Source organism: Salmo trutta, chromosome 40, assembly GCF_901001165.1.
Source record: "Salmo trutta chromosome 40, fSalTru1.1, whole genome shotgun sequence".
Lineage (NCBI taxonomy): Eukaryota > Metazoa > Chordata > Actinopteri > Salmoniformes > Salmonidae > Salmo > Salmo trutta.
Window position 1 is genome coordinate 9466799 of NC_042996.1, and position 14172 is coordinate 9480970.

The window sequence follows — 14172 nt, forward strand, 5'->3', positions numbered from 1 at the left end:
GCTAACACAGTCTTATGGGGGGCTAACACGGTCTCATGGACCGCTAACAGTCTCATGGGGGGCTAACACAGTCTCATGGGGGGCTAATGCAGTCTCATGGGGGGCTAACACGGTCTCATGGACCGCTAACAGTCTCATGGGGGGCTAACACAGTCTCATGGGGGGCTAACGCAGTCTCATGGGGGGCTAACACAGTCTCATGGGGGGGCTAACACAGTCTCATGGGGGGCTAACACAGTCTCATGGGGGGCTAACACTGTCTCATGGGGGACTAACACTGTCTCATGGGGGACTAACACTGTCTCATGGGGGCTAACACAGTCTCACGGGGGGCTAACACTGTCTCGCGGGGGACTAACACTGTCTAATGGGGGCTAACACTGTCTCATGGGGCTAATACTGTCTCATGGGGGGCTAACAGTCTCATGGGGGCTAACACAGTCTCATGGGGGGCTAACACAGTCTCATGGGGGGCTAACACAGTCTCATGGACCGCTAACAGTCTCATGGGGGGGCTAACACAGTCTCATGGGGGCCACCAGAGTCTCATGGGGGACTAACACTGTCTCATGGGGGGCTAACACAGTCTCATGGGGGGCTAACACAGTCTCATGGGGGGCTAACACAGTCGTATGGGGGGCTAACACTGTCTCATGGGGGACTAACACTGTCTCATGGGGCTAACACAGTCTCATGGGGCTAACACAGTCTCATACGGGACTAACACTGTCTCATGGGGGGGACTAACACTGTCTCATGGGGGAGACTAACACAATCTCATGGGGGGCTAACACAGTCTCATGGGGGAGACTAACACTGTCTCATGGGGCTAACACAGTCTCATGGGGGCTAACACAGTCTCATGGGGGCTAACACAGTCTCATGGGGACTAACACAGTCTCATGGGGACTAACACAGTCTCATGGGGACTAACACTGTCTCATGGGGACTAACACAGTCTCATGGGGGGCTAACACGGTCTCATGGGGACTAACACAGTCTCATGGGGGCTAACACAGTCTCATGGGGGCTAACAGTCTCATGGGGCTAACACAGTCTCATGGGGCTAACACAGTCTCATGGGGGCTAACACTGTCTCATGGGGGCTAACACAGTCTTATGGGGGGCTAACACAGTCTCATGGGGGCTAACACAGTCTCATGGGGGCTAACACTGTCTCATGGGGACTAACACAGTCTCATGGGGACTAACACTGTCTCATGGGGACTAACACAGTCTCATGGGGACTAACACAGTCTCATGGGGGGCTAACACAGTCTCATGGGGACTAACACAGTCTCATGGGGGACTAACACAGTCTCATGGGGACTAACACAGTCTCATGGGGGCTAACACAGTCTCATGGGGGCTAACACAGTCTCATGGGGACTAACACAGTCGCATGGGGACTAACACAGTCTCATGGGGACTAACACAGTCTCATGGGGACTAACACAGTCTCATGGGGACTAACACAGTCTCATGGGGACTAACACTGTCTCATGGGGGCTAACACTGTCTCATGGGGGGCTAACACAGTCTCATGGGGGCTAACACAGTCTCATGGGGGGCTAACACAGTCTCATGGGACTAACACAGTCTCATGGGGGCTAACACAGTCTCATGGGGGCTAACACAGTCTCTTGGGGACTAACACAGTCTCATGGGGACTAACACAGTCTCATGGGGACTAACACAGTCTCATGGGGACTAACACTGTCTCATGGGGACTAACACTGTCTCATGGGGCTAACACAGTCTCATGGGGGCTAACAGTCTCATGGGGACTAACACTGTCTCATGGGGGCTAACACAGTCTCATGGGGGCTAACAGTCTCATGGGGGGCTAACACAGTCTCATGGGGACTAACACAGTCTCATGGGGCTAACACTGTCTCATGGGGACTAACACAGTCTCATGGGGCTAACACTGTCTCATGGAGAGACCTAAGTTCAAACATCAGTCTGTCACATTAGCCATTTTGATTCTTTAACCTCACCCACCAGCACCTAAGTCTAATATGATGTGTGTATGACTGACTAAGTATATAAAATGATCCTTAATGTGAAGTATCCCTTCCTTCCTTCTCTAGAGAACTATTACGGCACCCCCAAGCCCCCGTGCGAGCCCAGCCCTCTGCTGCTAAATGTAACAGATCAGCTCCTGCCGGGCGCCCGACCCAGCTCCAAGGGGAAGAGGAAACGGAACAAGTCGGTCAGCAACATGGAGAAGGCCGGCATCGAGCCACCCGAGGATGAGGAGGAGGAGAGGCCCGTTGTCAATGGCAACGGCAATGGCATCACCCCAGGTTAGGTTCCAACGCAGACATAGTGTTGATGTGCAACTATAGATCCTCGTCATGACAACAAGTTCACCGCCGAAATGAGATAGCACCGACCCCTGGGATCTGATCAGACAACATAGCAACGGTCTATCGTCTAGGTTACATCATAGCAACCAGGTCTCAGTCAGGCCCATACAATAACATAATAAAGGATGGCTACAAGTCCCTACTGCCTACAGGGAGCTCTTCCAGGGAGCTCAGATCATCATCATAGATAGTCTAAATGAAAAGCTGTGGAGTTGTAATATCTAAAAAAAAAGCATGAGTACATCCCTCAAGCAGACTGTCCCATGTAGCAGGACTGATAGTGTTCAGAGACAACAGCCTTACCCTGTATCCCATCTCATCCCATCTCCCAGTCATTAGATCAGATCACAGTACAGTTAGTCTACGTCACATAGCCAGAGACTAGATTCCAACCCCCGCACCGACACAGAGAAACATCGCCTGGAGGCTGTGATCAAATCAAGCGTGGGGTTCCACTAAGCAGATTTACTGGATCAATGCAAGCCACATCAGTCATTACTCTCAACTAGGAGCAAAGATGCTGGCTGTCTAACTTAATATAAGAATGGAGAAACCCTATGTAAGCCATGAAACAAAATAGTATCATTCATTTTGACTTGACATTTGTTAATGTAAAAATAAATGGCACTGTTACGGTAGTTATTTAGTCAAATCTTTCGAGACCTTTAGAAAATGGTTTTACATTATATATGCAATATATTATTATTGATCAACCTATTCATTATACTGTATGTTCTGGGCAGGTAACCCATATACATGCCCTTGAGCTATAGGACCGGAGTAGTCTCATGTTCTGGGCAGGTAACCCATATAAATGCCCTTGAACTATAGGACCGGAGTAGTCTCATGTTCTGGGCAGGTAACCCATATAAATGCCCTTGAGCTATAGGACCGGAGTAGTCTCATGTTCAGGGCAGGTAACCCATATAAATGTCCTTGAACTATAGGACCGGAGTAGTCTCATGTTCTGGTCAGGTAACCCATATAAATGCCCTTGAACTATAGGACCGGAGTAGTCTCATGTTCTGGGCAGGTAACCCATATAAATGCCCTTGAGCTATAGGACCGGAGTAGTCTCATGTTCTGGGCAGGTAACCCATATAAATGCCCTTGAGCTATAGGACCGGAGTAGTCTCATGTTGCTGTAATTTCTCACAGTAGCTCTGCTATTCATTGGGTTATGTGAACAAAGCTGAGAAAGGTTCGATGTCGAGTATTCAGCCTAGAGCTGCACTGTAGTTTTCTGTTACTGAGTGTATGGACAGTACATATACAGGTTGGGAGAGAGAGAGAAGACAGTGTGATGTGAGTAGATAGCTCCATAGATGAGCTCTCCCTCCCTACCTCTGCCTGCTGCTGTGGCTGTCCTCTGGGACGGTCCAACCAAGCGCCACGACTCAAACTAGGACACATCATCAGCTCCTCCACTCTCTCTCAATCCCCTCTGCCTGCCACCTCTCTCACTCTGCTCTCTCTGTCTATTTCCCTCTCTCTTTCAATCACTCTCCATCTCTCTCTGCTCGGTATCCTTTCTCTCTCTCTATCTCTCTCTCTATATCTATCTATCTATCTCTCTATTTCTGTCCCTGTGTAATTGCCACCCTCTCCCTATTTGAAATCCTCTATCTTTCTTTTTATCCCATTCCATCTCTTTTTCCTTGGCACTCAATCACACTGCCCCCTCTCCCCTTCCTCCTCCTATCTCCCTCCTCCTATCTCCTCTCTCCCCTTCCCTCCTCCTATCTCCTCTCTACCCTTCCCTCCTCCTATCTCCTCTCTACCCTTCCCTCCTCCTATCTCCTCTCTACCCTTCCCTCCTCCTATCTCCTCTCTACCCTTCCCTCCTCCTATCTCCTCTCTACCCTTCCCTCCTCCTCTCTCCCCTCTACCCTTCCCTCCTCCTCCCTCCCCTCTACCCTTCCCTCCTCCTCCCTCCCCTCTACCCTTCCCTCCTCCTCTCTCCCCTCTACCCTTCCCTCCTCCTCCCTCCTCTCTACCCTTCCCTCCTCCTCCCTCCTCTCTACCCTTCCCTCCTCCTCCCTCCTCTCTACCCTTCCCTCCTCCTATCTCCTCTCTACCCTTCCCTCCTCCTCCCTCCTCTCTACCCTTCCCTCCTCCCCTCTCCCTCTCCCCTTCCCTCCTCCTATCTCCTCTCTACCCTTCCCTCCTCCCCTCTCCCTCTCCCCTTGCCTCCACTCTCCTCTCTACCCTTCCTCCTCCCCTCTCCCTCTCCCCTTCCCTCCTCCCCTCTCCCTCTCCCCTTGCCTCCTCCTCTCTCCTCTCTACCCTTCCCTCCTCCCCTCTCCCTCTCCCCTTGCCTCCTCCTCTCTCCTCTCTACCCTTCCCTCCTCATCTCTCCCCTCTCCCCTTGCTTCCTCCTCTCTACCCTTCCCTCCTCATCTCTCCCCTCTCCCCTTGCCTCCTCCTCTCTCCTCTCTACCCTTCCCTCCTCATCTCTCCCTTCTACCTTTCCCTCCTCATCTCTCCCCTTCCCTCCTCCCCTCTCCCTCTCCCCTTCCCTCCTCCTCTCTCCCCTTCCCTCCTCCCCTCTCCCCTCTCCCTCTCCCCTTCCCTCCCCTCCTCCCCTCTCCCCTGCCCTCTACCCTTCCCTCCTCCTCCCTCCCCTCTCCCCTTCCCTCCTCATCTCTCCCCTCTACCCTTCCCTCCTCCTCCCTCCCTTCTACCTTTCCCTCCTCCTCTCTCCCCTCTACCCTTCCCTCCTCCCCTCTCCCTCTCCCCTTCCCGCCTCCCCTCTCCCTCTCCCCTCCTCCCCTCTCCCTCTCCCCTTCCCTCCTCATCTCTCCCCTCTACCCTTCCCTCCTCTTCTCTCCCTTCTACCTTTCCCACCTCCCCTCTCCCCTCTCCTCCTCCTCTCTCCCCTTCCCTCCTCCCTCCTCCCCTCTCCCTTCCCTCCTCCCCTCTCCCCTTCCCTCCTCCCCTCTCTCCTTCCCTTCTCCCCTCTTCTCCCCTCCCCTTCCCTCCTCCCCTCACCCTCTCACCTTCCTTCCCTCCTCTCTTCCCTCCCCTGTTCCTCCAAAAGTAATGTCAGCTCTGACTCACCTGTCATTCTCTTCTCCTTCTCAGAGTCCAGCGAACATGAAGACAAGAGTACAGATGTCTCCTCGGGGGATGTCCCCCCCCAGACCTGTCCCCCCACCGAGACCCCCACCACCCCTAACAATGAGATCCCCCAGGAGGAGGGGGGCGAGCTAGCCAAGTCACCCCCCAAGCCAGATGAGAATGAAAGTGAGCTTGGCCCCCTGCCAGGCAACTGGGAGATGGCCTACACAGAGAAGGGAGAGGTGTACTTTATCGAGTAAGTGTCTGCGCCGAAGAGAACGGTGTCAAATTATCCAACGCGCGCACACACACACACACACACACACACACACACACACACACACACACACACACACACACACACACACACACACACACACACACACACACACACACACACACACACACACACACACACACACACACACACACACAGCAGCCAAATAGTTTACTGTTGTTGTAATGAGATTTAGAGGTTCTTGTCCATGCAATGTTTCGCCAGGGAGAATAGAAGGTAAAAGTTGCCCAAGCATTTTAAGCAGCTTTCACATGCACACACACACACACACACACACACACACACACACACACACACACACACACACACACACACACACACACGCACAATAACACTCACTCCCACTGTAATGAATTCTATTGTTCCGTGTGGCTAGCTGTATTGGAGCTATTTTACAACAGGTCTGTTAGATTTTTACTGCTACAATATAATTGTAGAGGTGAGTTGTCTTTCTCTTCCATTTGAATAATATTTAAACGTCTTCTGACTGTGTGAATGTGTACGTGCCTGTCTGTGTATGTCCATCAGTCGATAGGCAGGTTATTACAGAATCCTTTAGGAAATTAACAATCGTTTGAATTTATGTGACAGAAGCATCATCCGATTCCCAGAGGACTGCCTTTCATTGTGTCGTATAATAGAGTAGCAGAGAAAACATCCAGCAGGGTTAGTTTTTTAATGTAGTTGTCTGCCAGCCAGTCAGCCGGTCAGCCAGTTAGCCAGTCAGCCAGTCAGTCGGTCAGCCAGCTCGTTAGCTAGTCAGTCAGCCAGTCACATACTTCTTGTGTATCCTCTCCTCTACAGAGGCAGACCGTTAATTCCAGCCACTGAAGACTAGACTAGGTCTCCATATGTGTTGTCCACCCAGGCCCTGTGTGTTCCTACATCTAGATGAATCAATCTGGAACGTTGTGTGCTAACGCGTTTAGCCGCCGAATCTGTAGCTGTATGTTTTAGGAAAAGTAAATAATGCGGTGCCAAGGCGGTACCAGATGCCAACGGGATGGCTCCCTTTGATTGGTCTCCAGATTCAATCAATTTCCTTATCCAGAATCCTCAGAGAGAGAGAGAGAGAGAGAGAGATACAGGGGAAGGCAGGGAGAGATAGAAAGAGAGGGAGAAGGAGGAAGGGAAAGTGGGAAAGAGAGAGGGGTGGGAAGAGATTGAAAGGCAGAATCAAAAGGAAAAAGGAGGGAGAGAGAGAAGGAAAGGGAGAGGTGATGGAAGAGATAGTGTTAAGAGGGAGGGAGGGAGGGAGAGAGGGAGGGAGGGAGAGAGAGGCATTTCATCACCCGAGATTTTCAAGTAGTGCTCACAGTGTCCCATCCTCCCAAGGGTGGATTCGGGGATAATTTTTTCGGCAGCTCGTCCCGCTTTCCTGTAGCCACGTTTCCCTCACTCCCTTCCCCCACTTGTCCTGTCATCGTCTTCAAGGGAGGGCATTATGTCCTCAGATGCGATAAAGAGATCCATTGAAGTTTCCTTGGCACTGCCTCTCATCTGATCACAGTCCAGTTTTACAGCCCGCAGTGTTGATCCTGCCAAGCCCACAGCTGTTCAGCTCTATCACTCACACCTCTCCCCTTCTCCCGCCATCCCTCCATCTTTCCCTGCACTAATGAGAAACAGTGTGCAAATTAAAAGTATCGATTGCCATTTTGTTAACCTAAAGGGTTTTTTTCTTCTCGCCAGCTAGTTTAGAGGGTGGGCACACAGGGGAACGACTCTTTTTCTCTGAAATGATGCTGAATTGAGAATCTCCTCCCTCACTGGCTCTCTCTCTCTCTCTCTTTCTGTCACTGTCTCTCCTTTTCTCTCTCGTCAAGCCACAACACCAAGACGACGTCGTGGCTGGACCCGCGGCTGGCGAAGAAGGCGAAGCCACCAGAAGAATGCAAAGAGGACGGTAAGTGACTCTCTTCTCTCGCTCTCTGCCCTTTTCAAAGTCACTCAACTCTCTCTGCTCTTTTCAAAGTCACTCAACTCTCTCTGCTCTTTTCAAAGTCACTCAACTCTCTCTCCTGTATAATCTTTCAATTCCTTTTTGGGTCCAAATCATTAGCATCTATTCGTCGTCTGATGGCGGTTTGCAGTATCTTCAGTGTTTTGATCCGAGAGCTGATAGGATGGATGTTACCGTATACCGTTATATATGAATAGTCATCAGTCACTGAGGACAGTGGTTTATTTGGGGTCCTTGTCTGACACTTGTAGATGTGTACAGTGTCTTTATAACCGTGTTGTGTTACCTGACCTGTGTGGAGATGAATGCTAGTGTTAGCCCCTTAGAGGGACCGGGGGAGTGGGTAGGGTGGTTAACAGAGACCTCTTTATCCCCCGCTGGGAGTATGGAGCTTTGCACCACCACAGAATGGACACTACACACACAGACACAAACACACACACATACACACACAGGCGCACAAACAGGCAGCAGAGGGGAAGGAGAGCGAGTATAATTTAGATGGTGTGACTAAGAGAGGAAGGGAAAGGAGACGGATGGGGAAAGAAGAAGATATGCAGTAATATAGTATTGCGGAAGAGATACAGCCTATGACCATGAGGTGAGGAATAGGATGTATTTGCATCCTTCTGGATGAAAAATCTCTCTCTCATTTTTCTCCATTCGGCAATGTGCTTTTGAGTGATCTCCGGCATTGACAGAGGATTCTGCTTCAGATTCCCTCGCTATCTCTCCAACCCTGAAGCCCCTTCTCACACACTATATCTCTCTCGTCTGTCTCTCTCTATCTCTCGTGTCTCCCTCCCTCTCTCTCTCTCTCTCTCTTCCCCTCTCGCTCTCTCTCATGTCCCTCTCTCGCTCTCTCTCTCTCTCTCCCTCTCTCTCCCTCTGTCTCTCTCTCTCTCTCATCTGTCTCCCTCTCTCTCCCTTTCACTTTGATTGAATCTCCCGTTATGTCTCCCACTCTGTCTTCCCTCTCTCTCTCTCTCTCCCGTTATGTCTCCCACTCTGTCTTCCCTCTCTCTCTCTCCCGTTATGTCTCCCACTCTGTCTTCCCCTGCTGTCTCCCACTCTGTCTTCCACCGCTGTCTCCCACTCTGTCTTCCCTCTCTCTCTCTCTCCCGTTATGTCTCCCACTCTGTCTTCCCCTGCTGTCTCCCACTCTGTCTTCCCCCGCTGTCTCCCACTCTGTCTTCCCTCTCTCTCTCTCTCCCGTTATGTCTCCCACTCTGTCTTCCCTCTCTCTCTCTCTCTCTCTCTCTCTCCCATTATGTCTCCCACTCTGTCTTCCCCTGCTGTCTCCCACTCTGTCTTCCCTCTCTCTCTCTCCCATTATGTCTCCCACTCTGTCTTCCCCTGCTGTCTCCCACTCTGTCTTCCCTCTCGCTCTCTCCCATTATGTCTCCCACTCTGTCTTCCCCTGCTGTCTCCCACTCTGTCTTCCCCCACTGTCTCCCACTCTGTCTTCCCTCTCTCTCTCTCTCCCGTTATGTCTCCCACTCTGTCTTCTCCTGCTGTCTCCCACTCTGTCTTCTTCTGCTGTCTCCCACTCTGTCTTCCCCCTCTCTCTCTCTCTCTCCCATTATGTCTCCCACTCTGTCTTCCCCTGCTGTCTCCCACTCTGTCTTCCCCCTCTCTCTCTCTCTCTCCCATTATGTCTCCCACTCTGTCTTCCCCTGCTGTCTCCCACTCTGTCTTCCCTCTCTCTCTCTTCCATTATGTCTCCCACTCTGTCTTCTCCTGCTGTCTCCCACTCTGTCTTCCCTCTCTCTCTCTCTCCCGTTATGTCTCCCACTCTGTCTTCCCCTTCTGTCTCCCACTCTGTCTTCCCTCTCTCTCTCTCCCATTATGTCTCCCACTCTGTCTTCCCCTGCTGTCTCCCACTCTGTCTTCCCTCTCGCTCTCTCCCATTATGTCTCCCACTCTGTCTTCCCCTTCTGTCTCCCACTCTGTCTTCCCTCTCTCTCTCTCTCCCATTATGTCTCCGACTCTGTCTTCCCCTGCTGTCTCCCACTCTGTCTTCCCTCTCTCTCTCTCTCTCTCCCATTATGTCTCCCACTCTGTCTTCCCCTGCTGTCTCCCACTCTGTCTTCCCTCTCTCTCTCTCTCTCTCTCTCTCCCGTTATGTCTCCCACTCTGTCTTCCCCCGCTGTCTCCCACTCTGTCTTCCCTCTTTCTCTCTCTCCCATTATGTCTCCGACTCTGTCTTCCCTCTCTCTCTCTCTCTCTCTCCCATTATGTCTCCCACTCTGTCTTCCCCTGCTGTCTCCCACTCTGTCTTCCCTCTCTCTCTCTCCCGTTATGTCTCCCACTCTGTCCTCCCCGCTGTCTCCCACTCTGTCTTCCCTCTCTCTCTCTCTCCCATTATGTCTCCCACTCTGTCTTCCCCCGCTGTCTCCCACTCTCTCTTCCCTCTCTGTCTCTCTCCCATTATGTCTCCCACTCTGTCTTCCCCCGCTGTCTCCCACTCTGTCTTCCCCCGCTGTCTCCCACTCTGTCTTCCCTCTCTCTCTCTCTCTCCCATTATGTCTCCGACTCTGTCTTCCCTCTCTCTCTCTCTCCCGTTATGTCTCCCACTCTGTCTTCGCTCTCTCTCTCTCTCTCTCCCGTTATGTCTCCCACTCTGTCTTCTCCTGCTGTCTCCCACTCTGTCTTCCCCCGCTGTCTCCCACTCTGTCTTCCCTCTCTTTCTCTCTCTCTCTCTCCCGTTATGTCTCCCACTCTGTCTTCCCCCGCTGTCTCCCACTCTGTCAGCCCTCTCTCTCTCTCTCTCTCTCCCGTTATGTCTCCCACTCTGTCTTCCCTCTCTCTCTCTCTCTCTCTCTCTCTCCCGTTATGTCTCCCACTCTGTCTTCCCTCTCTCTCTCTCTCTCTCTCTCTCCCGTTATGTCTCCCACTCTGTCTTCCCCCGCTGTCTCCCACTCTGTCTTCCCTCTCTCTCTCTCTCTCCCGTTATGTCTCCCACTCTGTCTTCCCTCTCTCTCTCTCCCATTATGTCTCCCACTCTGTCTTCCCCCGCTGTCTCCCACTCTCTCTTCCCTCTCTGTCTCTCTCCCATTATGTCTCCCACTCTGTCTTCCCCCGCTGTCTCCCACTCTGTCTTCCCCAGCTGTCTCCCACTCTGTCTTCCCTCTCTCTCTCTCTCCCATTATGTCTCCGACTCTGTCTTCCCTCTCTCTCTCTCTCCCGTTATGTCTCCCACTCTGTCTTCCCTCTCTCTCTCTCTCCCATTATGTCTCCGACTCTGTCTTCCCTCTCTCTCTCTCCCGTTATGTCTCCCACTCTGTCTTCCCTCTCTTTCTCTCTCTCTCTCTCTCCCGTTATGTCTCCCACTCTGTCTTCCCCCGCTGTCTCCCACTCTGTCAGCCCTCTCTCTCTCTCTCTCCCGTTATGTCTCCCACTCTGTCTTCCCTCTCTCTCTCTCTCTCTCTCTCCCGTTATGTCTCCCACTCTGTCTTCCCCCGCTGTCTCCCACTCTGTCTTCTCTCTCTTTCTCTCTCTCTCTCCCGTTATGTCTCCCACTCTGTCTTCCCCCGCTGTCTCCCACTCTGTCTTCCCTCTCTCTCTCTCTCTCTCCCGTTATGTCTCCCACTCTGTCTTCCCTCTCTCTCTCTCTCTCTCTCTCTCTCTCCCGTTATGTCTCCCACTCTGTCTTCCCCCGCTGTCTCCCACTCTGTCTTCCCTCTCTCTCTCTCTCTCTCCCGTTATGTCTCCCACTCTGTCTTCCCCTTCTGTCTCCCACTCTGTCTTCCCTCTCTCTCTCTCACTCTCCCGTTATGTCTCCCACTCTGTCTTCCCTCTCTCTCTCTCTCTCCCATTATGTCTCCCACTCTGTCTTCCCCTGCTGTCTCCCACTCTGTCTTCCCTCTCTCTCTCCCATTATGTCTCCCACTGTCTTCCCCCGCTGTCTCCCACTCTGTCTTCCCTCTCTCTCTCTCTCCCATTATGTCTCCCACTCTGTCTTCCCTCTCTCTCTCTCTCCCATTATGTCTCCCACTCTGTCTTCCCTCTCTCTCTCTCTCCCGTTATGTCTCCCACTCTGTCTTCCCCCGCTGTCTCCCACTCTGTCTTCCCTCTCTCTCTCTCTCCCTCTCTCTACCTCTGTCTCTCTCATCTGTCTCCCTCTCTCTCCCTTTCACTTTGATTGAATCTCCCGTTATGTCTCCCACTCTGTCTTCCCTCTCTCTCTCTCTCTCCCGTTATGTCTCCCACTCTGTCTTCCCTCTCTCTCTCTCTCCCATTATGTCTCCCACTCTGTCTTCCCCCGCTGTCTCCCACTCTGTCTTCCCTCTCTCTCTCTCTCCCGTTATGTCTCCCACTCTGTCTTCCCCTGCTGTCTCCCACTCTGTCTTCCCTCTCTCTCTCTCTCTCTCCCATTATGTCTCCCACTCTGTCTTCCCCTGCTGTCTCCCACTCTGTCTTCCCTCTCTCTGTCTCTCTCTCCCATTATGTCTCCCACTCTGTCTTCCCTCTCTCTCTCTCCCGTTATGTCTCCCACTCTGTCTTCCCCTGCTGTCTCCCACTCTGTCTTCCCTCTCTCTCTCTCTCCCGTTATGTCTCCCACTCTGTCTTCTCCTGCTGTCTCCCACTCTGTCTTCCCTCTCTCTCTCTCTCCCGTTATGTCTCCCACTCTGTCTTCCCCCGCTGTCTCCCACTCTGTCTTCCCCCGCTGTCTCCCACTGTCTTCCCTCTCTCTCTCTCTCCCATTATGTCTCCCACTCTGTCTTCCCCCGCTGTCTCCCACTCTGTCTTCCCTCTCGCTCTCTCTCCCGTTATGTCTCCCACTCTGTCTTCCCTCTCTCTCGCTCTCTCTCCCATTATGTCTCCCACTCTGTCTTCCCCCGCTGTCTCCCACTCTGTCTTCCCTCTCTTTCTCTCTCCCATTATGTCTCCCACTCTGTCTTCCCCCGCTGTCTCCCACTCTGTCTTCCCTCTCTCTCTCTCTCCCGTTATGTCTCCCACTCTGTCTTCCCTCTCTCTCTCTCTCTCTCTCCCATTATGTCTCCCACTCTGTCTTCCCTCTCTCTCTCTCCCTTTATGTCTCCCACTCTGTCCTCCCCCGCTGTCTCCCACACTGTCTTCCCTCTCTCTGTCTCCCATTATGTCTCCCACTCTGTCTTCCCCCGCTGTCTCCCACTCCGTCTTCCCTCTCTTTCTCTCTCCCATTATGTCTCCCACTCTGTCTTCCCTCTCTTTCTCTCTCCCATTATGTCTCCCACTCTGTCTTCCCTCTCTCTCTCTCTCCCGTTATGTCTCCCACTCTGTCTTCCCTCTCTCTCTCTCTCTCTCTCTCCCTTTATGTCTCCCACTCTGTCCTCCCCCGCTGTCTCCCACACTGTCTTCCCTCTCTCTGTCTCCCATTATGTCTCCCACTCTGTCTTCCCCCGCTGTCTCCCACACTGTCTTCCCTCTCTGGAGGATGGAGCTCGTATCAGACACAGAGACAGTCAGGCTGAGGAGAATGGAGCTCGTATCAGACACAGAGACAGTCAGGCTGAGGAGAATGGAGCTCGTATCAGACACAGAGACAGTCAGCAGGTTCGAGATGAGGTCTCCTTTGTGGAGTGAATCATTCTAGCTGAGCCCAGCTTAGTCAATCATGTCTGTCTGATAAACACTTACTCACACAGCCACAGTTTTTCTCACAATCACATCCACCACTCTGACATGCCCCCCCTCCCCACACACACCAACATACTGTATATACACAGACAGTAGGGCTCCAGTATTCTCAGGCCATCCAAAAGATAAGCAGGAGGATGGAGGAAGATAGTTGACCACTTTGGAAGATGACAAGAAAGAGGAAACAAAGAGAATGTCTTAGAAAGATGAATCCCAGGAAACCATCTTCATCGAGTTCAGGGATGGACAACTGGCAGCCTCCCTTTTGAAGCCCTCAGATCACCTTTTCTCTTATGTCAGTCAATGTCAGCAAAACAAAAATGGATTGCTGGGTTAGTTTAGAGGCAAGCTATCATGGTTGAATTACCGGCCGGGGGGCCCCCATTGACTTTGTTAGTCAGTCTCACTCAGATATCATACTAAAACCTGAGAGCAGCTCATTTTCCTCTCTGCCTCATGGCAAAATGAGTAGAATTACATGAAATTCGTTATAAAATTGCTAAATCTTCTCTCCGCCTCATGGCAAAATATGTAGAACTGCACTTTTCTTTAAAACAAACAAACAACTGATCTCCGCTGTCAAAAGGGGGGCCACTAAAATGTTCTGCTCACAATATGTGTGAGGGGGCAGTATGGATGTGGGTACGCAGGGCTACACATGATGAGTTCACATTTTCTGTGGCTCCCACCCCTATCAAAGTTGCCCATCCCTGATCTAGTTCATCAGGGTACCTCTAATCCCGTTCCTCCAGTCGGGACGCTCCATGCTGCGAGATGTGAATCTGGGTACCTCCAATCCCGTTCCTCCAGTCGGGACGCTCCATGCTACGAGATGTGAATCTGGGTACCTCCAATCC

The 14172-nt window shown here is 52.0% G+C and overlaps 1 protein-coding gene across 8 annotated transcripts in view; it reads left to right on the top strand.

Annotated features, from left to right (window-relative positions):
- Window positions 1-14172, top strand: part of magi2a (membrane associated guanylate kinase, WW and PDZ domain containing 2a) — a 263465-nt gene that overhangs the window by 171322 nt on the left and 77971 nt on the right. For all 8 annotated transcript variants that reach the window (XM_029742871.1, XM_029742872.1, XM_029742873.1 and 5 more), the window contains exons 4-6: window positions 2094-2309; window positions 5457-5688; window positions 7557-7636. In XM_029742871.1, the coding sequence (XP_029598731.1) occupies window positions 2094-2309; window positions 5457-5688; window positions 7557-7636 (528 nt within the window). The remainder of the gene's footprint in view (window positions 1-2093; window positions 2310-5456; window positions 5689-7556; window positions 7637-14172) is intronic.